At 37.8% G+C, this 27,610-nt stretch overlaps 1 protein-coding gene across 2 annotated transcripts in view; it reads left to right on the top strand.

Annotated features, from left to right (window-relative positions):
• Positions 1 to 27,610, top strand: part of STX18 (syntaxin 18) — a 62,733-nt gene that overhangs the window by 32,453 nt on the left and 2,670 nt on the right. Inside the window, exons 3-10 of one of the 2 annotated variants that reach the window (XM_069856336.1) lie at positions 7,459 to 7,574; positions 8,870 to 8,947; positions 9,051 to 9,117; positions 12,082 to 12,197; positions 16,230 to 16,318; positions 24,410 to 24,468; positions 25,289 to 25,358; positions 25,915 to 25,995. In XM_069856336.1, the coding sequence (XP_069712437.1) occupies positions 7,459 to 7,574; positions 8,870 to 8,947; positions 9,051 to 9,117; positions 12,082 to 12,197; positions 16,230 to 16,318; positions 24,410 to 24,468; positions 25,289 to 25,358; positions 25,915 to 25,995 (676 nt within the window). The remainder of the gene's footprint in view (positions 1 to 7,458; positions 7,575 to 8,869; positions 8,948 to 9,050; positions 9,118 to 12,081; positions 12,198 to 16,229; positions 16,319 to 24,409; positions 24,469 to 25,288; positions 25,359 to 25,914; positions 25,996 to 27,610) is intronic. The other variant, XM_069856337.1, reaches the window with a different exon arrangement.

Raw genomic sequence — 27,610 nt, 5'->3', positions numbered from 1 at the left:
AACATTCTTGGTGAATTACTAAATCAAGTAATCCTAAGACTGAAATGTTACTGCAACTGGTATTTTGGTGTACTCAGTACAAGTAATCGTATAATTTGAGAAATGGAAAACCTGCTTTTTTAATGAAAATCTTCTTACATGCAATCTTATTGCACAACCTATATGACTACTATTTCATTCATTCCTTAAAAAGACAATACTTTATGGGTATCTCCCCATAACTAACTTTGCTGTTGTAAATAGGAATTTAACAGTTCAAAATGAACTAATAACCAGCTTGTTTCACATTGTAGATACGGGTTTGTGACAGACTTATGACTGCTGTCATAAATATTTATTTGAAATATTATTTGTCAAATATTTATTTGAAAAAAGTAGGTATCCTCTGCATGTCTTCATAGTGCAGACTCCACACATCTAACTAATCATTCATTTCCGTCCCTCTCAGTCTATAGCTATGTCTGAGATAAAAAATGAACAGTGTGGTGTAACATGCAGCGAATGCTGTCTTTGGGGGAAATACATTTGTCTGTAAAAAAGATGCTCGCTATAGTGCCATACGTTCATCACACTGTAGTTTAGATTGGTATGATCTACTACCCTGGTTATGCATAGGGAAAAGAGGCATTTTCCGAGGTTCTGGGAATCCACTTTGAGATTGGTGGTTCAAAATCAAAACTTTTAAAATCCCAACTATGTGTAAAATTGGAAGAATGTGCTCCATGTGCAATGCTGAATTAATGTGTCCAAACTGAGATGCATTGAAGAACTGGGATTCACCCTTTATAAAGAAGTCGGTGAATTTCTACCAAGTGAAGTTTCCAGATTGTAGGGTGTAGCCACTTTAAAGAGGATGTCAGCAAGCTGCTCTTGAGGTGATAAAAGTGCATTATTGCAGCAATCTCCCTCTTGGGTGGAATGAGGAGGAGAGTGATATCACTTAGGACAAGTGAATGTATTCTTTTTTTCACAGCCATCCAAGACGTGCACAGCCCAGTTGGTTGGGGGTTTGGAGTAGGTGAGAGTATATCGAAATGAAACAGTTTAGGTAATTTTTCCTTTTTAAAGGATCTTCTAAAATGTCAATTTCCAGTGTTTTATTTCTCCAGTCTGTCAGCATAACTGCAGTATTGTAAGGGGTGAGTCAGCTCTGCCTGCATTGCAAATCTGCCACAACCATGACTAAAGCTAAGCTGTTGCTGCAATCAAGGTAGAGAAAACGAATTCTAAAGTCGTCTGGTGTTGAAGATACTGAGTCCCACATCAATTTAATAACTTTCTCCAAAGGGCTTCCCAGGTACCAAATGTAGGAACATTATCCAGACAGATATCCGTTCCCCAGGAAAACACAATAGGAGCAGATAAGCCACATGCTGTTCCTTAGGCTCTGTCCATGCTGGACAAATGGTCCTTCTGAGAAACAACTTCTAGGCCTGAAAGGTCTGTCACAGCAATAGCAACACCATACAATCAGTGGCATCAAAATGCATCCCTTAGTAAGTTGCCAGAATACTTTTGTTTCCCTGACATTTTTAAAAGCAGTGTTTTATTTCAAAAATGAAACAAAAAAAAGGATTTATTTTGGCATGTTGTGTAAGTTTAAGCCCTTGAGAGAGATTTAAAATCGGTGCCCGTGAGAATGAAGCTCACAGGTATGGTTCAGTTCTGTGTTTGAGGTGTATGGACTGTTTTCCCTAGCAGCACGCGGTAGCGTACAGCTGGGTGTTATGACTAGCTCTCTGCTTTTCATTTTCTGTTGGAATAGGTCATGAACAACACTAGGTGGAGCTACCAATTTAATGCTGAAATCACTTTCTGCCGTGTGAAAGCTTTGTGTGAATGCATAAGCTGAGAATCTGCAAATAATTGCAGTAAGAGCAAACAGTCAGTGGTTAAATTTTGGGTACTATTTGTATTTTATTATCAGTATTGTGCAAAAAACTAAAGTTGTAATAGGAGTAAAAAATCTGTCGAACCTATTTTGACTTCTAGAAGTTTTTAATATTCTTTTTGTAAACTCTCTTTTAACCAGTTACCATGGTAATTCTCAGTGATTTTTGCCCCCCTCACCTCACATATTAACTAAGGATAGGAAAAAAGAAGTGTCATTTCCTTTGTTAAACCATAAAATAGTCCTCCAGATCACATCTTGTTGATTCTGTCCTTAATGGTCAAACTTAAAATAGATAGTATTGTCAAATTCCATGCTAGATTGTTTAGACTGTTATACTTCGTGGCTGCAAAGAGGATTGCAGCATCCATGCTGTCAGCCTCATAGGCTTAGCAAACGACTCACTCATTCAAGACAGTGATTTTAATAACTTTTCAATACTTCAACTATGGGAAGACTTTTTAAGCGATCTGATACTGAAAGGCTGTGCTAGAGTTTATGTAGGAGATCTGATGTTCTAAATGAATTTTGTCTAGTTGTATTTTGCCAATTCTGCTATTTGTTTTGCAAATATAGGACAGAGTATTGGTGAAATACAACTTTGTGTTGCCAAGTTGAATCGTTGTGTGCCTTTTAAAACTTGCTCATAATGTGTTACATCCAGGTCCTTGGTTGCTGCTTTGACCTTACTTTTGCAGACTATAAATTATTTAGTAATACATTTTTTATTTTTTGGCATATATAAAATATCCTGCTACAGACGGGATGTCTTTGATTAATTTTTAGAAGAAGATTTTTAGCAATGAGAAAGGCAGCCAGAAGAAGAGTTGGTTGAAACTGATACCCTGACTTATTTTATCAAACTTTAAATATTTAACTGAAATACCTAAATTGAGTCCCAAAAGTTTAATAATTGGTAATCACTTATACACCTTTCTTCTTGATTTGACTGTTGGCTAGTAAATATGTGAATGGCAAAACACGTGAAAGTAGTGATGCAGTGATCTAAACTTACTGACCTACAAGCTGTTGCACCTTTATCCTCTTCTGTTTATCAGGGCTCATTTGCTCTCTCTTACACCTTAGTTTTCAGTTTTCTGTGATAAGGAACTTTTCTGTTATGTCGTCTTGCCTGTTTTTTCTTGTCTGTCATGATTCTGTCTTTTGGAAAGAACTTCTGAGAGCTTTAGTGGCACCAGAGATGTGGTATCATCTTCCCCTGACAGCACAAGTTAGCGATGGAAAGGAACTTGAAACTGGCCTGTTAGAAAACTCTCATTTACAGAGAGGCACGTATAGAAGCTACTCCTTCAAAATTCACTCTGAATGTGTGGTACTTTCTTGTCATTTAGCTTAAAAATTGGGGGTTGTGTTCATCTTAAAATCTGCTGCAATAATAGTGAAAACTTGGGCTTTCTCTGCAACACATTTTAAGGAAAAATGATGAAAATAAAGAATAATGAATGAATAATGAAAACACTGAATGAGTAGCAAAGACCAAGTGACTCATGTTATTACTGGTTACACCTACTGAAGGAAGGGCCAATGACTTTTTCTCTACTTTGCTTTTCTTTAACATTAGAGCTTTATCTTAAAGAAAAATAACAATTATTTTCTTACTTGCTTCATTGTACACATTTCAAACCTAAGAAAGCGCTTTGGGTATCACACTCATGATCAGTGAACACATTCATTGGCATTGGTTTCTTATTTTACAAGAAACTTGTAGCTAAGTCATAGGACATTCCATCCTCACTGTTCCTGCTGACAGGAGCTTTATCTGAGCTGCCATTTGTGATGTCGGTAACTAGTCTCTTTCCCAGAATCTTTGAAAGGAAGTGAAAGTCAACAATCAAACAATGCTTTGGGGCATCTTGGATTATTTGAAAATTAATTTGTTTCTATTGGAAAATGCTTTGCCAATACTCATAAGCAGCAATGGTAAACAGTATTTGGATAGTTGTTTATATCTAGTCTGTGGTTTGTCTCTACATCCTCACCAGCTTTTTCGTGTAGTCTTGTTAAGCCTCGTGGTTGTGTTTAGAAAGCACGTATGTCCTTGAGGCAGTGTTTAAGAAAATAACCAAGGACTTTTCCTTGAAACAGAACTGATTAACTGAGGGCTTTTTAAGTTTACTTAATAATCACAAAAGTAATTTTAAGTTGATTATTAAATATGGTAAACACTAGACATATCAGACAATTACCCTGCTAAACTGTGATCTTTAAGGGCTTTCCCAGCAACATAGCATTTTGCTGATGCATATCTTTAGTGAGTTGGTGATGAGCAGTACCTTTAAACAAAAAAATCAACCAAACAAAAACCCCTTCTGTCAAGTCTGAATATCAGATTCTTCTCTTGTGAGTGATATGCTGATAAGTTTTTATTGAGTTTAGTGGAATAGTTTCATAGTTTCTCATTTATGTTGCCATCAAAGAAAAATGAGTAGTACTTTTCTTCTTTTCAGTTCTGTAGAGAATTAGCTATAAGGGTAGGTGGCGAGCTACTTCATCTCCCTTTGATCATAAACTCTTTCTAGTAGAACAAGTTGATCACACTTCCTAGAAAGGAGAATGCAGGGGCTCTTGGCTTCTGAAGATGTTAAGAAGATGTGGGTGCTCTCTTTTGCTTATTAAGCAAACTGTGACCATTCATTTTAGATGAGGGTTGTTACTTAACCTTCCTATCTTTAGAGTATGACTGCTATACATTCTATATGTTCTTCCTCTCAGTCCATTTGCTATAACGCATTCCTATGTTGCTTTTTACGCTCTGCTGTGTGAGATCCTATCTTCAGTCTTTGGTAAATCTTCTGATGTTTCGTCTGTGAACAACTTGTGCATTTGCTGTTCATAATAATTTCCATCATGTTTTTGATCACTGAACTGTTGAAACAGTTTGTATGTTTGTGTTAAATATAGTTTGATCAACTAGCTGTAGTGCCCTAGCACTTGGGAATTAGAATTAGGAATTGTTTTCAAATTATTTCTCTTCTTTTTTTTTGGATTGTAAGAATTGTAACAACATTTTAGAAACAATAGTTGTTCATAGCAGCATTCTGGAATTTCTCAGCAATATTTTGCAAAACTGGAAACACTAATTCAGATATGCCTGTACTATCTCTCCCAGTAGCAGAAGCTTCCCCACAGACTTAAACTTTTAGATATGTTGTTGTGGAGTATTTTGTCATTTGAGTAGATGAGTTTTCACCTTGGATTAATGTCAGACAGCACTTGGATGGAAAAAGGCAATTAACTAAAATGCACATAACATACTAAATAACATTTAAATTTCATAATTAAATAAGAAATGAAGTAATTTAAAACATACCAGATGCCTAAAGGGAAAACGTTAAAAATGTCTGTTGTATTTACAACTAAGGTTATGCATACATGTACATATATGCATATACCCATACAGTTATGTGTATGTGTCAGCATATGTGTGTATATCTGTAAGGCAGTACCTGCAGGTGGTGAATGGGGTGTATTTCTGCTAAAAAAGTACATATCAGTATTTTAGAACTGGTTTATTTCAGCTTCTTGCTTCTCTCTTGTAATATAAAGTTGGAAGAAAATCAAGTTTTTGTGCTTGATTTGGTGTCTTCACTGAATCAGTAAGCGGAAAATATTTCCTGCACCAGCAGAAAGAGTTACTAATTGCAAGAGCTGGTGTAATTCATCCATCAGCTGTGGTTCTTTGTGCTTTGCCAGCCAGATAGGATCGTAAAAATGATAGGCTGGAAGGGGCATGACTGACACATTTAAAATGAGAATGACTAGGTCATTCTGCCACCATGGTTTGCGTGCTTTTAAATATTTCTTTCAGTGGAGATTCCATATCCTCCTTCTGCTTTTTCCTGTTTCCTTATCCATGCTACGAGAATTATTTTTTTTTTTTAAAAGCTGACTTATTTTGGTCTGTTCTAGAATCAACAATTACAGTAGCTTGGATTTTGTATGTGTTTTTTTCAACCTTTGTTTGTACTTCTTCAACCTTTGTTTGTACTTCTTCCTCTCCTTTGGACACTGTCCCAATTGGTGCTGCAGTGAGGTGCTGAAAGGAAAGAAATCTGCAGCTGAGGCCTTGCCCAAAGTGAAGGATAGAAGGAAGATTACCTTTCATTTGTAAGGAATTATACTGCATTTGTGCATCCTGTTGTAATGATGACTTTTTGTACAATAACATGTTGTTGTTATGTTTGGTTTACAATCCAGTATGATCCCTGATGACTTTCTGAAGAGCTGTTCTCTAATAACTTGTTCCTCATTCTCTGTGGGTTCGGGTAATTGTTCCTGCTGCAACAAAGACCTTCTTTCCATTCCTTATTCAAATTCTTCATGTCACTACTCCACATTGGCAGTATTGTTTTGAATTGATGTCTTGTTCTCTTGATATGGTTTTAATTCACTTAGTTGTATGCCTCTGCAAATGTATTAAGTGTATACTCCATCCTACTACCCAAGTTCTTAATGAAATTATTAAATAGTGTGACACAGGACAAACCCCTGTGGAACACAACTGAGTGTATGCTCCTGTTTTGGTGGATAAGTACCTCAGGTTCAGCTTTCTGAACAGTTTCATGTCCATATGATGTTTGTTTCTTCTAGGTCATTTATTCACCAGTAGTTTATGAGACTGTCACACAAGATGGTAGCAAAAGCCACACCAAAGAGAAGATGTATATAGCCATGATTGCTTAATTAAAATAAAGATATGAGTTAGTTTTCTTTCCTGTTTTTAACGGCAAATGGAATAGGCTATGGTGACTGTGTCATTGGGAAACCCAAGATGAACATAGGATAAGCTGCTTTACTAAAGTTTTATCATCTGGTCATCTATGGCTGTGGAGACAGTGTTAAATACCTTCATACAGTGTGCTTTTCTGGTGGTTATCTGCAGTGTGCTAATGTTTTACTAACAGGCTTCCGTTTTTATTAATTTAGTAACAAAAAGATATATTAATCCTATTAGAAAATATTACATATATGATGTGTCATCTAAAATAAACAATGGGAATAGATTTTAATAACTTTTAATAGACTCAATATGAAAAATGTGTATTATTTTTCATTACTGGGGTTTGAATTCACAGGTTCCGTAGTACAGCTACTTTAAAAATGAAGCTCAGCAGTTAGGATTATGAAAACATACATATACATATACATAAAATAAGTTCCATTTGTTTGTGCCACTTTCAACATTTGAGCTATTCCTTTACCCTACTTGCTTTCATGGTTTTAGAATTGAAATATGCCTCATTGGAATAAGTACTGCAGGTAATAATATATTTTCTATTTGTATTTTCTTCTACTCAGTATTGTATTATTTATGAGTTGATAGGTTATATTGCTTTTTGTGTCTTGTACTAGTCAAAACATGTTTTATAAAAACTCTTGGTGTTTTTATCAGTGATGGTTATTGTATTATTTTACTACCTTTTCTGCGAAAATCAGTGTTGCAGGAAAGCTTCTGTGGAGATGGCAAGTGGGATGAAGGTCTCAGATGCGTACTTGTAGATTTTATGTTAGGCATTTCTTAAATGATGTTTTGTCTTGTTTCCTAGCCATGTTATGTCCGAGTTTGTGAGGATGACGGATACGGAGCGTGATCAGATAGATCAAGATGCTCAGATATTTATGAGGACATGTGCTGATGCCATTCATCAGCTGAGAACAGAAGGTAAACTGAGCAACTTTAAAGTACTTTTTTCTTATTTAGTGATACAAGCTAAAATAATGCTGAATATTGGATGATGAATCTGAAATGCTTTGACAGAGATTGGTAAACTCTCATTGCTTTTTTTGTTTGCATTTGTGTAGTCTCATTGAATGATTAGTACTGTATTTAATTTTCTTTAATGTTCGTGGAAAGAGAAGCCAGAGCATAGGATTTTATTTATTTGTTCAAATACGCTTAACAGCAAGTGTAAAAAAGATAGTCTTAAATATTTACTTCTTGAATAGTAATTTAGCACGGTGGCGCAGAGGCCTGAACCAAAGCTCACTAAATTCAATGACTGTCTCTTTCTAGCTTTCCCACCTCTAAGGTATTACAAGTATAATCATTCAAAGTTTGAGATAGTTAACAGAATTCTGGTAAAGTAATAGCACTTCGACAAGTGTGGGTTCATACCTTTAAAACACTACCTTATGAAGATGTAGAGGGAAATTATGTTTTGTCATTTTCAAGTTGACTTGCTGTATACACAAAAAGATTTCCATCAGCTTTGAAATGCCATCTAGACATAGATATAGCATTACTCAGGATCATTGAAAGTCAGTCATGCATAGAATCATAGAATCACCAGGTTGGAAGAGACCCACCGGATCATCGAGTCCAACCATTCCCATCAATCTTTAAACCATGCCCCTCAGCACCTCGTCCACCCACACCTTAAACACCTCCAGGGAAGGCGAGTCAACCACCTCCCTGGGCAGACCGTTCCATTGCCTAATGACCCTTTCAGTGAAGAATCTTTTCGTTATGGAACTTCATAGGAACTCCATAGGAACTTCATAATATCAAAATAAGAAATATTTATATCTGTGAATTGAAAGGATGCTTGACACAGTAACTCCCAAAGATTTCCACATAGTCTACACACTGGAGAATTTAAAATGTTAGAAGTTCAATATTTTAAGCAAGTTAAGTCTGTAGATCTGTTTTACTGTGCCTAGCTTGGTGACATCTATTCTGGTTTAGGAATTTAATTGACATAATATGACTCAGTGGAATATATAACAAATCAACAATACGAATGTTGTAAGACTCTAGTTGTTTTCGGCTTTTGCTTTGTTGTAACGATTTGCTGTTTACAGAACCTGTAGTTTAATATAGCTGTGTTTCAAATAAATGTTAGTATATATAAATTGTTAATAGGCTGTTGGATGTAACGTATATCAACTGAAAACACAGACTTTTGTGTAATTCAATATAAAGTTAAGATTGTGTTATTTGTTTCTTTTGCATTTCAGCGCACAAGGGTGTCCAGTCTGCACAGGTAAAGGAGCACAGAACAGCTGTCTTGGACTTCATTGAAGATTACTTAAAAAGTACTTAGTATTTGTTGCCTCATTAGAAATGAATGGTTGTATTTTCCAAGAAAGAAGTCATGCTCTTCTAACCTGAAGTTTTGTTTGCTGCTGTCTTGGACAGGAGTGTGTAAGCTGTATTCTGAACAAAGAGCCATCCGAGTTAAGCGAGTGATAGATAAGAAGAGACTGTGAGTAGTGTCCAAAAATAGTTTAACCATGACTTTTTTATGTAGCATGTTCAACAACACTATTATTCATGTTTAGAATCAATTGCTATTTATTTAATATGTGAAAGGGTTTCTGTGTCTTCTCAATCTGCATTATTTAAATTCTAACCTTAAGTTTTTAGTTTAAAAATAACAAATCCTAAAACGTTGACATCAGTAAATAAATTCTTCAGTGTTTTTCCAAGACTTGATGGTGATTTTATCAGTTTGGTTTGGTCAGCTATTTACATTGAAACTACAGATGTTTTGAGAAGTCCATAAGAACATTTTTATTCAGTGTGATTCAGCATGATTAAGCAGATTTGAATTCACTCAAATATATCCTACTGAGACATAACTAGTAGCGCAAGCTGAAAACAAGTAAGCAAAGTACCACAAACCAGTCCTGAAATTTGGGAAGAGGTAATAGGAGAAAAGGAAGTCATTGGTATTTTTGTAACTCCCTTAAGTTTTCATAAAAAATACACAGAAACAAACTGTGATACTTTACTGGGTAAAAGTACATAACCTTATCAGTATTCTTCACAATGAAGAACTTGAGAGGAAGGTAGCGTGGTTCCTGCAGTTATAGAATTGGCTAACAAATACCAACTCTTCTGTTTGTAGTACACTTATGTTATTGTCTCTGTGTGAAATCCCAGGTTCAAGATATCTTAGAATGCTAACAGAGAAGACAACTCAATTTGATGTATGCTAACATGGAGCAATGAAAGAGCTGTTTCAGAAGGTAGCATGCCACTTAATTAAAGAGCAGTAAGGCGTTAAAAACTAACCCAGAAGACGCAATCCTTCCATGTAACATTGGAGGATACCTCTTTACTTCTTTTTACAGATGTAAGAACTAGAAAACAGGTGTTGACCAGGTGGAAGTGTGTATGCATTGCAGATGTGATGCAATGGCTAAATTGTAATTTAAATTAAAATTCAATTTTAGTAAATCACAGGGCCACCAATCTTCTGGTGGCTTGAAAAAAAAATAGTCTCTTTTCATATGCCTTCAGCTATTTGATTCACAATTTTCCTACAGATTTCAGCAGACGTTCTATGTGATAATAATATGTTCTGTCACTAGGCATTCTTTAAATACTGCATCCCAGGCATTTTGTTCATTTTTAATTGAAAACTTCCTACATTAGCATACTGTGCAAAGTAAGGGCAACAAGCAATAAAAGAATACATTTCTTTAAAAGTAAATTTATCCTAGTGCAGGTCTTCTTTCCTGCAATTTAGTTGACTTGAATATATGTATACTAGACCATACCGAAAGTTTTTCAGTAGAAATATACTTCATTGTTTTTGTGTTGATAAACATCCTAAGCTCTTTAGCAAATTGCCCAAATGTTGTATTTTCTTACATAAATTGCCCTTACAAATTAACTCATGTTTTTTGATTTAAAAGTTCTGCCAATTACATAGGACTAGTTTCCAAAATGAAAAGTTGAGAAATAGAAACACAAACAGTTTTTTGTGTAAAGGTAATTGGTTGTGGTTTTCATTTTTTGTTTATTGGTATTCAAAATTGTACTTCAAATTTAAACTTCTTTTTTCCATTAGAATGTCTTGTGAATTGCATATGCAATTATTCAAATCAGGCTTTTTTATCTGGGGAATTTGTACTTTATTAGTATCAGAACTGTTATTTGAACTGCATTACATCCAGGTAAGTCTTTTTTTTCCCCTGTATTAGGCAAATTTAGGACTTAAGAGGGAGGAGATGAGCGAAGAGTTCTTTTGTAAAATTACTGAGAGCGCAGTACTTGCAGGTTTTTAGAACTAAGAAAGGTTGCCTGTTACTATTTTTTCTTGTTTAAATAACAGTCATCCACTGGTGACTATACACTATATTCTGGTTTTCCTCAGAATTTTCAAATTATAGGTTAGAACTTAGACACAATACAAGGAATGAAATGAATGCAAAATCCAGCATCTTCTGTTAAGCAGCAGGGAAATATTGCAGATCGTAATGAGATTAACTGTTGATTATATTTGAGAGGGGAACAGGTGGTGAAGGTGACACAGCAGATGATTCAGCCCATTGCTTTTGGGTTTGTTTTTTTTTTCTTTCGCTCCCCTAATATTATAATTGCTAAGCATTTAACTGTCTTACTATGTAGCAGTTAGAGGATTCATTGTAGACAGCCATAAACTAGGGAAGTTTACTGGAAAAAATGTTGCCACTAATTTGAAACTCTTCTTGTTACCAGAGTGAAACATACTTGAGAAGTACCTAATATCTGATCGCTGAATATGCTTCTCAATTTTTGCATTACCTTTGCAATAAAATTACATAGTAGGGACTTAGATGTACTATGTATCTGTCCACTGCATGTTTTTTCTGTGCCTTGCTTCTAAATGGTCTGTTGTGTCTTGTCGTAGACAAGGTAAGGATCAACTTCACTCTGGTTAAACTGTTCTTTAAAGTTAAATAAAAATACTTGTTTTGAGAAAAATCTAATTTTGTTATAGCTTCTTACTTTTCCTTTATGATAATTGACAATATTAAGTACAATTGTAATTATTACTTGAAAGAAAATAAAGTAGTGGTGTTGGCTATTGCTGCTAAAAAGAATTTTCAGTGTGACCAAAATGTTATTTGTTTTTGAAAAGTAGATATATTTTAGTATGCTGGATTTTTGAAAGGAAGTTGAATAAAATGTCTGTATTCTGTATGCGACAACCTTCAAAATTCTTCCTAACTCTGAATGTGTGGTGTGTTTTGTTCAGGAATATTATTTGTGCTTTCTTTGCTTTTGTAATAATACTTAAGTGAAAGTTGCTAAAGTACATTTTGTATCTGGCCTGGTAAATCTGTAGTGTTACATTTACAAGAGTTCAAGTGTCAGATTTAATAATCTGTGGTTGCTCTCAATTCAGAGAAATTCAACTTAGTAATATCAGTTAAATTATAGTCTCTTTTGCTTCTAGGTCCAGACTTGAACCTGAGCAGAGCAACATGTCCAAATCACCTCTTCCCCCTGAAAAATCTTCACAGAATCCTTTAGATGATTCTGAAGAAAAGCTTTCTGCTGAGGAAAGCAAAGGTAAGAATAAAACATAGCTATATTTCACGTTTTGCAGCAAGGCCTGTCTTTTCAGTAGTACTTTCTTCATATTACAAAGTCCTGTTCCTGTGACTTGCACCTCATCTATTCTCATCTTCCTTGAGTAGATCAGGCTTTTGTGAATCACACTGTGAGACTGAAGAAGCAGGGTATTAAACTTTTTGACACACTTTTTCCAACCAGCTAAAAAAGTGTTGTTCCTTGCTGGATTTCCTCATCCTCTCAATAAATCCTGTGCAGACACTTTCCCTTTTCTTTATTTTCACCAATATCCATCTCCATATGTGTCTTCTGAGAGCTCTCTGATGTTTCCACATGCCTTTCTGTGATGGCAAGAAATTGGACAGTAGCTCAGCGACCTTCTGGGAACACTTTCTAGTTTTTAAGCATAGAGGGGAGGCTACTGGCTGGCCAAATCCAGTAGCTTTGGGTATGTTCTCCACAGCATTGAGTTTCCCTGCTGGAAGGTTTGCATCTCGTCTTTCAGTGGGCAGGAGAGAACCAGAAGTCCAAAGCAGTATCTGACCTCAGGGTCATTTCAGCTGGTACTGTTCCCGACAGGACTTGTGAACATTGCTTCTGATGCTTTGTTGACCTGCTTCTGGGGCCAGAGGATGCAAATCCCTTCCCTTAGCCTGTCCTGAGATGTGTACACTGGCAGTTTCATTGCAGAGTGCCTTTCAGAGTGTACCACTATGCAAATAGCTTCAGGCTTCATACCTAAAGAGAAAACTTGTTTCTGTGATTCTGGAGGTGCTTTTTCTGGCTTAAATTCTCTTGCTTGTGCTGTCCAAAAGAGTCTAAAGTACCCTGTAATTTACAGTGTGAAAATTATTTTTGGAGAGAAACAGAAACTATGTGAAATGACATTACATTAGGATGAAACTTCATCAAGGTACAAGAAATGCACTGGATGGCCATATTTATTCTGATGATCACTTATTGTTTCTTTGGTGATTTTTATTAAAAGGGTAAAGTTCCTTTGGTTGGTGACTTTAGGGCTGTACTAAGGGTGGATTTATGTGAAGTGGGTACTTTATTTCTGGATGAAGACTATTAATACCTCACAGTGTGCAAACAGTTTCATTTTCTGATACAGAACTGCTTATCTTCCTAACCCATGTGCACTGCTGCAGCCCTATCAGTATGTTTCCCCTGACCCCAACACTGAATTTATTGTAAGGAGTAAATGTTTTGATTATGTGTAGTTTCTAGTGCTTACTACGTTGTTATAGTATGTCTGAAGTGATGCAGCACATAGGCACATAGACGAGCTTCACCCTAACATGTTATCAGTGTTTTGCAGCTGTGAGCTAGTGCCAGCAGAGAAGCTGCAGTGTAGTAGCATCTTCATTTCCCTGTGCTCTTTCCTTTTTGCTGCAAATGTCTCCGCAGTCTTTGAAAGTGTGCACTCCCACGACAGCATCATTGCAATTTTTACCTCCAAAAATTTGTGCCATGTGTTGGAAAACACTGCTTTGTGGTTGCCTTGGACACAGCAAACCACTGTGATAAACATAAATGAAGCTTTGTATCTTGCACATTAATTTTGATTACTCCAGTTTTCACTTTTATTAGTTTATGCTTTATTTTTTTTATAAGAAAGTAGAGGTCCCATCGCATAAGCGATGCTGATGCAATACTTATGGGGGATTGCTGACTAGTCTTTGAGAAAACGATGAGACTTGTATATCAATATAAATCTGTCTGAAACAGTTTGTAAATATACGCAGCCTGTGGTTCGTCACCTAAGTGTAAGTGTTGGTTGCTACTGCTTACAGAAATCAGCCTTGTGACTTCATGGGTAGGTGGTGGTTGAAGCATGGAAATAGCATGAAAGAGATGACTAGGAAACAAGAAGCTCAGTTTAAATCTTATAGCCTTTGCTGGCATTTGCATATTTCAAAGTTGACATTTAGTTTATGGAAATAAATATAAATAAGAAGTAGCTTTTGAACTAGTCCACAATCTTAGCAGCTGCCTCCTTTTAGCACAGAAAAGAATTCAGAGGGTTTGGTCATTATTTTTTATCTCAGTCATGCATTATCTACTTCTTTCTGCAAAAGAAATGTAGTTTGGCTTTTGCTGGATGAATTGTAGAACAGCATTGATATCAGCTCCGTGAAAGCTGCAGAACAACTTTCCCAGTAGCTAGAAACGTACTACAGCCACAGGAGGAACCCTGGGGAGATAAACGGTTTCTTACTTACCACTTACCTTAAGTGTGTTTGCTTATTAGTAATCACATTGGATACAGGTGCTGGTTTTTTAACGTTGCTAATAGTGCCTGAAAGTAATTGATTCCTCTGGGATAACACAGAAATGTACCTTATTTCTTGGCTCCATAAACTAATTATCCTTTATTTGTATCCATTAAATAATTCATTGTGATTTTGATATAATGTAAATACATTGATTACCTAAACAAATAAGTTTTATGTTTCTGTGAGACAGACTTGAAATACCTCATGGAAAACATGGAGTTGAATCCTTTCTAAACAATCTTTAAAGATATACTTGGTTTTATTTCTTGTAAGAAAGAAAATATCTGTTTCTGGGGGGAGGGGATTGGGTTTTGGTGGTGTTGGTGTTTTATTAAATTTTTTTAAAATTATTTTTATGGTGTTTTATTCAATTATTATGTATTTCTTATCCACTTCTCTCACTTGAAACACTCACTGATTATACGTCCTGGTTTGGTTGTTGGGAAGGGAAATCTACGTTTATAATGAGTCAGACAACATTACTCTTTTGTAGTAGTTATTTTTCAAGAGTTTTTACAAATATTGTGATGAAGGATACAGGGAAAAAATTCTCCTTATAATCCTTTTCATATATTTGTTTAAAAATAGGACTTCTCCTTTCACAGGCTTTCCGAGAGAAGTCAGTATCTGAATGATAATGTATCAGTGCTCCTTATGCAAATGGAGAAAAAAAAATGTTTAGAAGGTTACAGTAAAACGAATGAAAGTACTTATAAATTCCTGGAAAGAAATTGACTAGGATAAATAGGAAATCTGAAGTCTATGGAAAACTAAAAGCTAAATTTTTCTGCATTTTAAATTGCAACCTGCGTCTGATGAGTCAAAGCAAATTCAGCTTTGATCCATTGTGAGGTGGTGAAAATATCTCTTTTGGATTTTGTAAAAATGTCTCTGTCAGTGGGGAAAAGAGAGGCCTTCTCAAGAGTGCAGTCTCTTCATTAGGATTTTAAACATTGATGCTAAAACAACTTGAGAAACAGTAGGTTCCTGCAGCATAGTTTCTTCTCTCTCCCATTCTAACTTCTTTGTCTATAATCAGAAGTATGTAATTAAGCCTAAAAATAAATCTTCCAGAAGGGAACATCCCATAAATAGCCATTCACATTTTTTATGCCCAACTCCTGTGAAGATTTATGCAGATGATCAGCTTTAATCAAAGGGGAAGTACTGTTGCAGTCACTGAAGCAGCTATGATGTGTAAGGGTTAGTTTGTGGGATCGAATCTGATTCCTGCTATATACAGGAAGACCCCTTGCCTAGTGCACTGAAGGATTTGCATTGCAATATGCAGTTTGGACAGCATGAGAGAATGGAGTTAGTCACGTGAACTTTGCTCAAAATATCTTTGAGATTCTGATTTTACTTTTTGGAATGAGGAGCTGGAAGTTCAAGTCTCATTGGACTATTATAGCTTTGCGCATGGGCTGTCATTTTGAAATGTGTGTTTTGTCGAAAGACAAATGCTATAGTATTTTGTGTGCTAGCAAGGCTTAGTGTACTGTGCGTTGTTTTATATCCTTCACTATCAATATATTAGTGCAGCTCCTCATAGGTCACAGAATTAAACACATGCATAGACTTTTGTCCCAGTTTAGAGGTTAAATTGTATGCTGTAAATATGGAGTGAATCTCAATTAATGACAAATGAGAGATAACGATGTTATTGGGGTTCTGAAATGGATGAAAAATTACTTTGACCTTGCCAGTCAGTATCCTGCATGGTCTTCAGTGTTTGATTCTTCTGCAGACAGGAATCTGCCTGATGCCCAAAGTAACCTTGGATTATGGGGGGACAGCAAAGGTGAAGATGAGCTGTCACCTGAAGAAATACAAATGGTAAGTATATCCTGTGTCTTATTGTCTGTTTTGCTATACTTTCTGTACTTTAACACATATGAATATAGCAGGTTCACCCAAATTAATTTTCAGCTTTCATTTTATGCAGAATAATGGCACAACAAGAGATACCTCTTGCATGTGGCTTCCTGGTTCTTCTGGTAGCAGAAGAAGGTTGCTACAAAATGCTTAGGTGGAGCCATGAAAATACTAACAACTGTTTTTCAACAATTGAAATGAACACTGTTTTTAAAATTACAATTATTAATTGCTTGTTTAGTCAGGAAACAATAGAAGTCAAGGCAACATCAGAAAAACGTTATGAAACTTCTGAAAGAGCGAAGTGTTGACTGTTTTTTACTTGAACTATTTCTAGAATACACCTTAAATAGTTATACCATTTGACTATAAGTATGAAGCTATACTTCATTTTATTCCTTTTTTTTTTTGATTATCAAAATCAGATTGGTTTACTAGAAGGAATAGACACAAGCTTTCTGTCAGAACAGAATCTTCAGAATTTTACCTTTTCTGCTTTTCCCCATTTTTAGCATGTTTGTGTAGTGTTTGATCCAATCCTGCTTACAGTTGTACTGATAAACTACAGAATTTCTGACATAGGCATGATTGCTGACAACCTGCATGACATTTGTATTCCTAAAATTTATCATTGTGAACGTGGCTCAGGATTCTTAGAAAACATCTCCACACTACCACACAGTGACTTGTCCTATGGAAAGAAAGAAAACTAGCCAGCAGATGTGCAGTTTTCAAAATGGTGAGCTTTACTAAGGCAAAGTACTGATGCAGTATGAATATTCCTTGGCAGTGATTAGAGATGTTTCCAAACACAATATGCACCTCTCTCCTCATTAGAGATGAGTAAATGGCACATAGTTATGATATGGCTTGTCAAAGAGAAAAGGTTCCTCAGAGGCTGCTTGGGATGCTCTTGTATTGTTCTTGAGTACCAGTATGAAATATGAGGTCTTACGCCTGCTTTCTGTTTTCTTTTTAAAGAGATTTCTTTACGTATTTTCATTTTTCAGTGTTTCAGCACAGTATTATTAGTCCCTTTGCTGTAAGCTTCCAGAACATCAGGAAGAAAATAGCGCCACAGATGATGGCTCTGACAGGTCTTACTAATAACTGGCTACTAAATGCTGGTTTGCCTTTTTGTAGGCCTCAGACTGTAATTAAGTTTTAAACATGTTACATCCCATGTGTCATGGTACTTTGGGAATAGATATATTTCTTTTCATTAAAACCTTCTATATTTTATAGAGTTAAGGCCACAGATACCTCACAACTTAGATTAAGTTGCTTAAGCCTGTGAGTTTTGTTCCATTTCTGTTATCAAGGGGCAAGAAGATAAGCATCTCAAAATGCTATTTTTGCCCACTGAGGATTTGAGTTTTTCCCTGGAGTAAGTTCTCTTTAATCCTAAACTGCTTCTGATTAGGCATCTGGACAGCTTTTCCTGGGGCAGAACCAACAGACATTTTTAAAAAAATCCATTATTCCTCTTTACCCATTCAGACCTATCCTGTGATGTGCTTTTTTATTATTATGTATTTTTGAAACATTTACTGCTTGTTTTACATTGATTTACCGATGTATTGTGCTTTCAGGAATTGCACTTCCTGTGAAAGGAGTACAAAAATAACACTGATGCTCTATATTAAATAGAGAACAAATCAAATAGAGCACAAGTCTTATGAGAGGCAGCTGAGAGAAATGGGATTGCTTAGCCTAGAAAATGGGAGGCTGAGGAAAGATCTCACCACTGTCTACAACTACCTAAAAGGAGGTTGTAGCAAGGTGGGTGTTGGTCTCTTCTCCCAAGTGACAGGTGATACGACAAGAGGGAATGGCCTCAAGTTGCGCCAGGGGAGGTTCAGATTAGATATCACGAAAAATTTCTTCACAGAAAGGGTTTTCAGGCACTGGAACAGGCTGCCCAGGAGGGAGGTGGTTGAGTCACCATCCCTGGAGTAAATGAAATTCTCAGGGATATGGCATTAGTAGTGGACAGGTACGGTTGGACTTGGTGATCTCAAAGGTCTTTTCCAACCAGGCAATTCTATGATGAAATTAAATAAACTCTTGATGCAGTCAGACTGTAATATGTCCTTATTGTTGGCTTACACAGTTCTGCCTGTAGTTTATAAAAATGTTCATAGTATATAACAGTGCCTTGATGTCAGTGCCATAATTAAGCCTAGAAAAATTACTTGTGCTGGAGACTTTGGATGTTAGATTTAGGTTTATCACATGACTTAGTGCAAAAAGAGACAAATTTACTAGTCAGCTTAGAGAAGCAGAAGATCAAAATAAAAATTACAAATACCAAAATAAAAATAAGTACTTGTTAGGTCCTGTTATACTAATACACTGGAATATTATTACTGCTTTTGTGCCATAGTTAATTCTTGGTTTTTTTCCATGTTTGAATTTACATTTAATTTTTTTTTTTGTTGCGTACTCTCAGTACTTGTGGTTTAGCCCTGATACTAGAAAACTAGAATAGAAAAAAAGCATGCAAAGGGAAGCTACCATTAGAACAGCCTCCTCTCTGCTTATAATTTGTTTTAAGTTTTGCAGAAAGCTGGTTCTGAGTTGGCTCTCTGAACCTCTTGTTGAATCCTGTTCTGATCTCACCCAGAGCCCTTCTGTTGTACCTCTCTGCAGGCTGACAATATGACCACCAGTAGCCGGGTCTGTCTGTATTTCAGCTTCTTCTCGCACAGACTATGAGTTTGTGCATCTGGGGCTGTTGTGAAGAAATGCAGGCTTGCTTTCTACACCTCCTAAAAATAAGCAGGCATCATTTACTTCCTTGTTATGCCTTAGAAGGGGGTCTACATTTATTATGATTTTAAAGATAAGTGAGTCAGGATTTGTGGTAGTGTTAATGCAGGCATTTTTTTTCTTTCTTCACCGGTTATCAGGTAGAGAGGAGCTCATTCTTTCTAGTTGTAGTTAATGCCCTGATTAAGGTCATTTATTGTCAGGGGAGCTTTTTATCATTGGAATGGATTGCATATTATCTGAGTTGTCAGACTGTAAACAGAGTTGTATATTTGTGTAAAACCTATATGTGCACAGCAGGTTTTCACACATAAATGTTGCCACTAATGTGTTGGTGCTCATAGCTGAGTGAGCCACCACTGTGTTCTGTGGACTACCATATTGTGTTTTGGTTTTTTTCTTAAGAGTTTGGGGTGTCTTCATTTTATGAACGCTATAGTTAGGTAATTTGCAGAGGATAAGGATGTATGTGGTGACTACTCCGCAGCAAAACTGCTCTTTCCATGTGTTTTTGTGAAGAATTATAGCTAAGAGTTGGCCTTTATTGGTAAAAGTTGGATACTGTATAATTTCATTCCTAACAGACTTTAAAGTCACTGGATCCATCATTCTAATTTTCAGGTAAATTTGGGTCCAAGGTGTAAGTACAGGTGTGACTAGGAAATTTGAGTATTTGAATGCATGTGGCTTTTTTCATTGCTCAGAAATCCTTCACACTACCTGGCAATATTTAATGACTTCACGGTGCTTTTAATGCAGGAGTCAAAGGGCCTTTACAAACATGTAACAAACCCTCACAGCTCTAGTTAATTTATTCACTCAAATGACAGTTAATTATTTCTCCTCTGTGTTACATCTGCTGTTACGGAGAAGTTAATTTCTGTGGTTTTAACCTTTAATTTGTGAAGAGTGGACTGCCTTTCAGTTACTCAGAAAATCCTGCAGCTCTCCAAAAAGCGCGTAGGTTACAGTGTAGAAACTGCTGTGTTGGTTTTAAATTGGAATGTGTTGTGTCAAATCATACTTCAACAATTCTCAGTCATGGTTCCATGATTCTTCCTGTGGGTGAAATAATGAATTAAAGCCCTATCATATTGCTACAGCAGCAATTTCTGTTATTATTTTACCCACAGGAGAGAGCTTTACATGGTTCAAAATGGTTGCAGGCTATTGTATGATTTGCACAATAAATTTCAGTTTATGACCCTGAGTACAGGTATATCAATGAGCTTTATAGTTATTGCAAGCAGATGTCTTGTGGTTGCATTGCATTGAGTGGGGAAGAAAATCTGGCTGCTGTTACAGTTGTGAAAATATCTAATTTTCTTTTTCGCCTTAAATTCAGAGTACAGTGCATACAATGACTTATCTCTTGGAATAACAAAAAAGAACTGTGATTATTCTATGCATTTGATTTTTAGACATATTTCAAGCAGTTTATCACTTTATGCTATACTTCAGTAACAGAATGTTTCACTGTCATAAAGGAGGCTACTTTAATAAGCCCTAAATCATTAAGCTATACTGATTGCTGGAGTTTGGTTTATGTTCCTGTTGTGTAAATCCCTTTGACACACTGGTATATGATGTGTTCTGTGCTCTAACCTTTTGTTCAATTGACTGATTTAGCATATCTTACCGCTGTCTGTGTCAAGCAGTCCGTTACCCATGATTTCAAATTGCAAAGACCATTTAGCTGTTTAAAAGGCAGCCTGTCCCAGTGGAGGGTTTTAAATATCAAAGGGGCTTCTAAAGAATACTTTCTCAAGTGGATTTGTGCTATTTGTAAGGGATTAAAATTGTTCACTGTTTCTTTATTGAAAATTTGCCTTCTAAATTAGTTATCATCTCAGTTTTACTAAGGCAGCAAAATAAGGAATTTTAACATTTGTGCGGAAATACTTATCCTTATAGAAGTCAGAATAACAATTACAGCTTGTTGGCCCCATGTAGTCACTTTAAGGACCATCCGTTCAACTCGGCACTACACCTTGTGGCTGTTTCATTGCCCTGTTCCTTGGATTTATTCTGAGGTGATGACACTAAAATCCGAGATGTACAGTGATGTGAAGGTAAAGGAGTGATGTGATGTGATGAAACACCTTTATCTACCACTGTGAAGTAAATATCACCGTATTTTTCAGTCATATTTTAACAAATGCTCGATCTGTAAAAAGAGACACTGCAGACAGCAGTGACAATGACATTTGAATGTATTGCAACACTGATGCTTTTTTATTTAACAAAATCATTGGATCTTTAGGGTGGAAATCAGTGAGACTTCAGAGAGCTGTGCAGTGTGTTCCTCTCTGCTCCCTCTTGATTCATAGAGGTGGGCTCCTCCCCCAGGGCCTTTCCCCTACACTGAAGGTGACAATGCCCAATAAATCCTCCTCCTCATTTGTAACCTTTGACTCTCTGGAGTTCTTTAACCAAGGAGAGAAAGCTGTTCTTACCAGTTAGGATGATAGTGAACCCCTTGTGCAAAAATAAATCTGTATTTTAAGAGAAATTAAAAATCATTTTTCATTATTCTTCATGACATAAATTGCCCACATCAGAAGACTAAACATTTTTTGTTATGAGATTTACTGTTATGCTTCTTTAAATATACCCATCATTTTGCACTCAATTCTGCCAGATTAAACCCACACATTTCTGATTTTTAACACAGTCGCCATTTCCCCCAAGCTGTGCAGGTTGACAATTTGCTGTTGGCAGGGAATCAGGAACTCTTTCTCTGAGCCCAAAGCAAGATGAAAAATGTTAGAGCACAAGTTGGGTGTGAGGAGGAGGGAATGAAGGTGAAAGGTATGAAAGGTGGTTTGCTTTTTCTCGTTTTCTTGCTTTCCTTTGTTGCTCTGTTGCAGTGTAGGAGTCTTCCTCAGCTCCTGCTATCCACTCTCCCTTAGGGCAGCCCTATCGTTTGGGGCTGTGACGAGATGCAGTTTACTAATCTACCAGAAAACTTGGGAGGAAAAAGTGGTTGGTGAGCTGCAACGTCACACCATGACATCAGCGAGCAGCAGCCCTTGCTTAGGATTGGGTATGTGGAGAAAGAGGAGCAGGACAAATTCCTGAGTGACTGCAGCAGGTCTTTTTCACAGCACCCTAAGTAGTATGCACAGTTTTATTCTCTGTATTGAATTATTAAAGTACTTGATATGGCAGAAGTTCAGACTGGAACATTCTGGATCGTTTCAAGGGTTGTCATACATCAACATCTGAAGCAGTGCACAAGGTGTATAAGGAAGATCTTAAAAAACCTGGGATAGACACACTGGTGGCATGATTGGGGTTGGGTGGGAGTCGCAGAGGTGAGCCAAGATTGTCACCAGCCGTGGTAGTTTAATAGTGTTAAATTTAGATACTCCTAAAGACTGGCTCTGTGAAAGAATCTGTGGGTCAGAAGAACTGTGCCATATTATAGACACTAATTTTCATACTGCATCTTATTGACAAACTGCGTTGTTGTTTAAACTACTTTGAAATACCAAGTGCTTCATTTTCAGCTCTTTCAGTAGCACCACTCTAAAAGCAAAAAGCCCATTTGCCTTTCACTGATGTAACACAACTCTCACTGCTACCGTAATTCTCTCTGATTCAGATCTCTCCCCCTCCTTCCTTCCTTTTGGTTTTTGCACAAGGTGATTGTTGTTTTCAGATACTCACTGTCTTCTCTGGGCAGTACCTCCTGTTCTTGAAAGCTTAAGTGTTGGGCATTTGCTCAGCAAGCAATTCCTATGGTAGCGACTGAAAACCAGGTCTGTAAGCAATGCTGTTCTTTTGGCATTTTCATCTTTGACACGCACTGCTCTGCCTTAAAAAGGATACTGAGGCCTTGCAAGGTGGCTGGGAGGACTGCTGCACTTCTACTGCTAATCAAGTTCTAACATGATTGAATTATGCCCAAATTCCAGTGTGTTACGTTGGCTAATTCAAAATGAGGAGATAACTGGAAAAGGGTTTGCTGTCTTGCATAGCTCCTGTGTCAGACTCTTTGTATTCTGAATCCTGCTTTCTGGCTTTTACACCACTGCACGTGTTGCACAGGTTTGTCAGAGGCGCGTGGCAGGTAGTGTTTCCAGTAGGAATGTATATCCAGCATGCTCTTTGTGTAACTGCAGAGACCGGGTCTTTCTCACCTTCGTGAAAAAAGTGCGAAGATCTAGTCAATTCTGTCCATGCCACAAAGGCCCAGCTGTTACCGAGGGCTTTGGCTGTATAGAATTAATTGACAGAATACCTTGAATAAGCTTCCCCTGCCTCCTCCAGAACGGGAGTCGTGACTTCCAGTACGAGGTGCTCTGCTGTCGCTGGTGGTTGAAGCCTTTCAGCTTGGGTAGCCACAGTCCTGCCCAGAGCCCAGTGGCCCCGGGAGCAGCAGGTTGCCAGCACCCTCAGGCTGCAGGATCAAACCCACTCGGACACCTTGAAAATCCTAGCTCAGTGTGCCCGAAGGGTTCTCTCTAAAACACAGTCCTTATGATGTGGTTTCCAACAAGCTCCACGATGACGTGGGACACCTTTCTCAGTTGTATTTTGGCTCTGCAGACTTTGGTTCAGAAAATCGTGTCACCTCACTTGCTGCGTGATTGCTTATTCTGAAATGAATCCCAAATGATGTGACAGTCAAGTACATCTGTAAAGTCAAAGCTTATTTTCATGTGGAAAGTCATCTTATACATTGAAAAATGTAGTGCTAAGAGTATATTTAAACGTTTCATTGATTACTCATGAGTTTTAAATGGAAGAGGTCTATTGGAATAACTAAAGCCAGTGCATTTGTGAAGTATGAAGTAGTAGATGTCAAAATATTGCATGTTGTAGCAATGTAGTTTTAGATTAAAAGCTCTTAATGTTATAGTATGGGCCATACATGAATGACAGTGCAGAGACATCATGAAGAGAATCACAAGCTTTTAAAAGCATGAAAACTTCTGCCTCTCAAATTTCTAAAATAATAAAAAAGGTCAGATTTCATCCACTATATTCTTCCTTACTGCAAAATACATTGAGCAAAATCTTTAAGTTGTTTTGGGGTTTGTTTCATTAATGGGAGGAGCATGACGAATGTTACACTAGACTGGTTACAACTCAGCAGATCCATATTGTTCATTTAGGCCACTGTTATTAATTCTTGAAGATCTTTTTAGTTGAGCCATATTGTAAATAGACTGCAAGGAAGGGTGGAAGTTGGTTGATCAGGGGTGAGGGTTCAAGAAAGTTCCCTGGGTCCAAGCACATAAACTGATGTGCGATTTCCTTCTTCCCTTCCAGTTTGAACAGGAGAACCAGAGGCTCGTTGGAGAAATGAATAATCTCTTTGATGAAGTCAGGTACAATTTTCTGTTACTTGACAGATTGCTGCACATGCTGGTCCTGTAACCCCAGACAACACCCACACGCAGTGAATTTGGTGTAGGACACCTGGCTGGGTGAATTTGTAGTGGGGTGAGAGAAGGGAGGATGAAATAGGAGCACTAAGGAAACAAACTGTATTAGTTTACAGGTTGTGCTGTCCCACAGTGTCAAGAATTGTTCCAGGTGACACACAAACTGTCCAAAATAGCACTGGTTAAATTTGGAAGGTTTACATTCCATCTTGCGTAGCTAAGCCTTAAAAGATTACATTTCCCATTCATATTGCCTTGTCCACTGCATATACAGACAGCAGTAGGGGAGGTGCCATCACTGACCCCCACGCAGAGCCCAGTCGTTACGGCAGAGCAGTGGTGCCATTTGCTCTCCACTTGTGGTGCAGAAAGCCTGAATAGTTAACTTAAGCTAGAACTTTACTCTTGGATTATCAGTACTGGCAAGGTGAATTCCACACTTCATTGTAGCAAATAAAAGGGATACGTCAATATTAACTACACAGGGTCCACCGTGGGTTCCTCATGAGAAAGCTGTCATGGTGGAGGCTGCTATCTGAGATAATCTAGGTGGTGCTTCTCCCGGAGCTTCACTGTGGGCTGGTTGTCTTCCAAAGCCACAAGCTGTCAGAGCCCTACCTGCAGCTATTGCTGCCTGAGAGGCAGCTGGCAGAGCAGCCGTCCCTTCAGAAGAGCGCGCCCACCAGGTTGGAGAATCTACATCTGCAGGAGTTAAGAAATGTTTGCGCTAGTTTCTAATGGAATATTTCTGTTCTTTACCAAGACAAATTGAAGGAAAGGTGGTGGAAATCTCCAGGTTACAAGAGATATTCACTGAAAAAGTCTTGCAGCAGGTCAGTATAATTTAATGTTACAACAGTAAATACAGCTTGAAGATTTTCTTGGGGGTATTCCGGTCTTGTTGCGTGCAAGATGTACATGTAAGATTAATGAATCTTTTACACAAATGCAATGGAAAAGATTTTTGTTTCTTTTCCAGTTGCAAAATCAAGATATTTACTGTTGTTACTTATCAGTATATACTGAGAATGGAAAATGCAATGTATATGTTAGAATGATCCCTCTGCCCTGGAACTAGTGTCCTGTTAAATTTATTAGCATCTTTTCACCAAATTGTGGTACCTCTTCCAGAAGTGCTGCCAAAGTTAGGTTAGACTTGATTCTAGATAAACGAGAGGCTTCCTGTTGATCTTGGTGATCTCCATTCAGGCTCATAAAATCACAGGTAAGGAAATTACAACTTAATTGCCTCTATAGCTTTGTATCATTGAAACTGAGATGTAAATTAAACCAGGTTTATTTTGTATTTCAGTTCTGCTTATTTCTCAAATCTTTCAATGTGAGTTTTTTTCCTAAAATTCATCCCTTTTTTTTTTTTAAAAAAAACAGGAAACTGAGATCGACAATATCCATCAATTAGTTGTGGGTGCAACAGAGAATATCAAAGAAGGCAATGAGGACATAAGAGAGGTAACGTCTCCAAGTTGTGTTTTAAACTGCTTCATTTTTTCAGACTTTCATTTTTGCCCAAGCGTCTCTCTGAACAGCATGTGCCGGCTCACCTGCAGCACAGGCACAGCGTGTGGTGAGAGGTAGGATGTGATTTTGGAAAAATTGTACAAGTTAACCGAGGTTCTCAGTAGTTTGCACTGCTTGACTGGAATAGCTACGCCAGTCTGCAAAAATCTACCTGGTCTCAGCTGTTTCTTAACCATGGATGTCACCTGGTGTGCACTTAAGCACCTGGGAAGCTTTTTCAAAAAAAGAAAGGAAGCGGGAGGGGAGAATTGCAGACTTAAGACAGTGCTGAACTTGTTGAAACTGGAGTTAAAAGCCGAACGTTAGCAGAAGAGCCTCTTTACCATGCTCAACACATCCCTCATGCTCCTAGTAAACAAATCTATCCCATTGTCTTACTAATTAGAATGAAATGATGTTTTCTCTCAGGAACTGAGATATGAATAAAAACAGAGTTCTTAAATTAGGCTGCTGAGTAAATGGCTCAGTTCTTTTTTTTCTCCCTTCTGAAAACACACAGACTGTAACTCAAGAATGAGTTACCCACTGCTCAGCTCTCTTGAAAAGGGCATTGGAGGCCGGGTCACCAGTGGTGTCCCCAGGGCTTAATCTTGGGTCCAGTTCTGTTCCGTATCTTTACCAATGATCTGGAAGAAGGGATTGAATGTACCCTTAGTAAGTTTGCAGATGGCACTTCAGCTGGGTGCCAAGTGTTGATCTGCTTGAAGGTAGGGAGGCTCCAAAGGGATCTGAACAGGCTGGATCGATGGTTTGTGACGAGCAGCAATGAGGTTTAACAAGGCGAAGTGCTGGGTCGTGCACTTGGGGCACAAACAACCCCATGCAGCGCTACAGGCCTGGGGAAGAGTGGCTGGAAAGCTGCCTGGCTGGCAGAGAAGGACCTGGGGGTGTTGGTTGACAGCGACTGAACATGAGCCAGCAGCGTGCCCAGGTGGCCAAGAGCAGCCTGGCCCGTATCAGAAACAGGGTGGCCAGTGGGACAGGGAAGTGATTTTGCCCCTGTACTCGGCACTGGTGAGGCCGCATCTCAGACACTGTTTTCAGTTTTGGGCCCCTCGCTACAAGGACATTGAGGTCCCGGAGCACATCTAGAGAAGGGCACTGAAGCTGTTGAAGGGGCAGGAGCACAAGTCTTTTGAGAGGCAGATGAGAGAGCTGGGATTGTTTAGCCTAGAGAAAAGGAGGCTGAGGGGAGACCTCATCACTGTCTACTGACACCTGAAAGAAGGTTATAGTGAGGTGGGTGTTGGTCTCTTCTCCCAGGTAACAAGTGATAGGACAAGAGGAAATGGCCTCTAGTTGTCCCAGGGAAGGTTCAGAATAGGTATCTGGAAAAATTTCTTCACCGAAAGGGTTATGAGGCACTGGCACAGGCTGCCAAGGGAGGTGGTTGAGTCACTGTCCCTGGAGGTATTAAGTGATAGGTAGACAAGATGCTCAGGGATAGGGTTTAGTAGTGGACAGGTATGGTTGGACTCGATGATCTCAAAGGTCTTTTCCAACCAAACGATTCTACACAGTAGCAAACATAACTGAGGGGCTTAAC

Source organism: Phaenicophaeus curvirostris, chromosome 4 (assembly GCF_032191515.1).
Source record: "Phaenicophaeus curvirostris isolate KB17595 chromosome 4, BPBGC_Pcur_1.0, whole genome shotgun sequence".
NCBI lineage: Eukaryota > Metazoa > Chordata > Aves > Cuculiformes > Cuculidae > Phaenicophaeus > Phaenicophaeus curvirostris.
The sequence above is the reverse complement of the archived record's forward strand: the minus strand, read 5'-3'. Positions and strand labels throughout refer to the sequence as shown.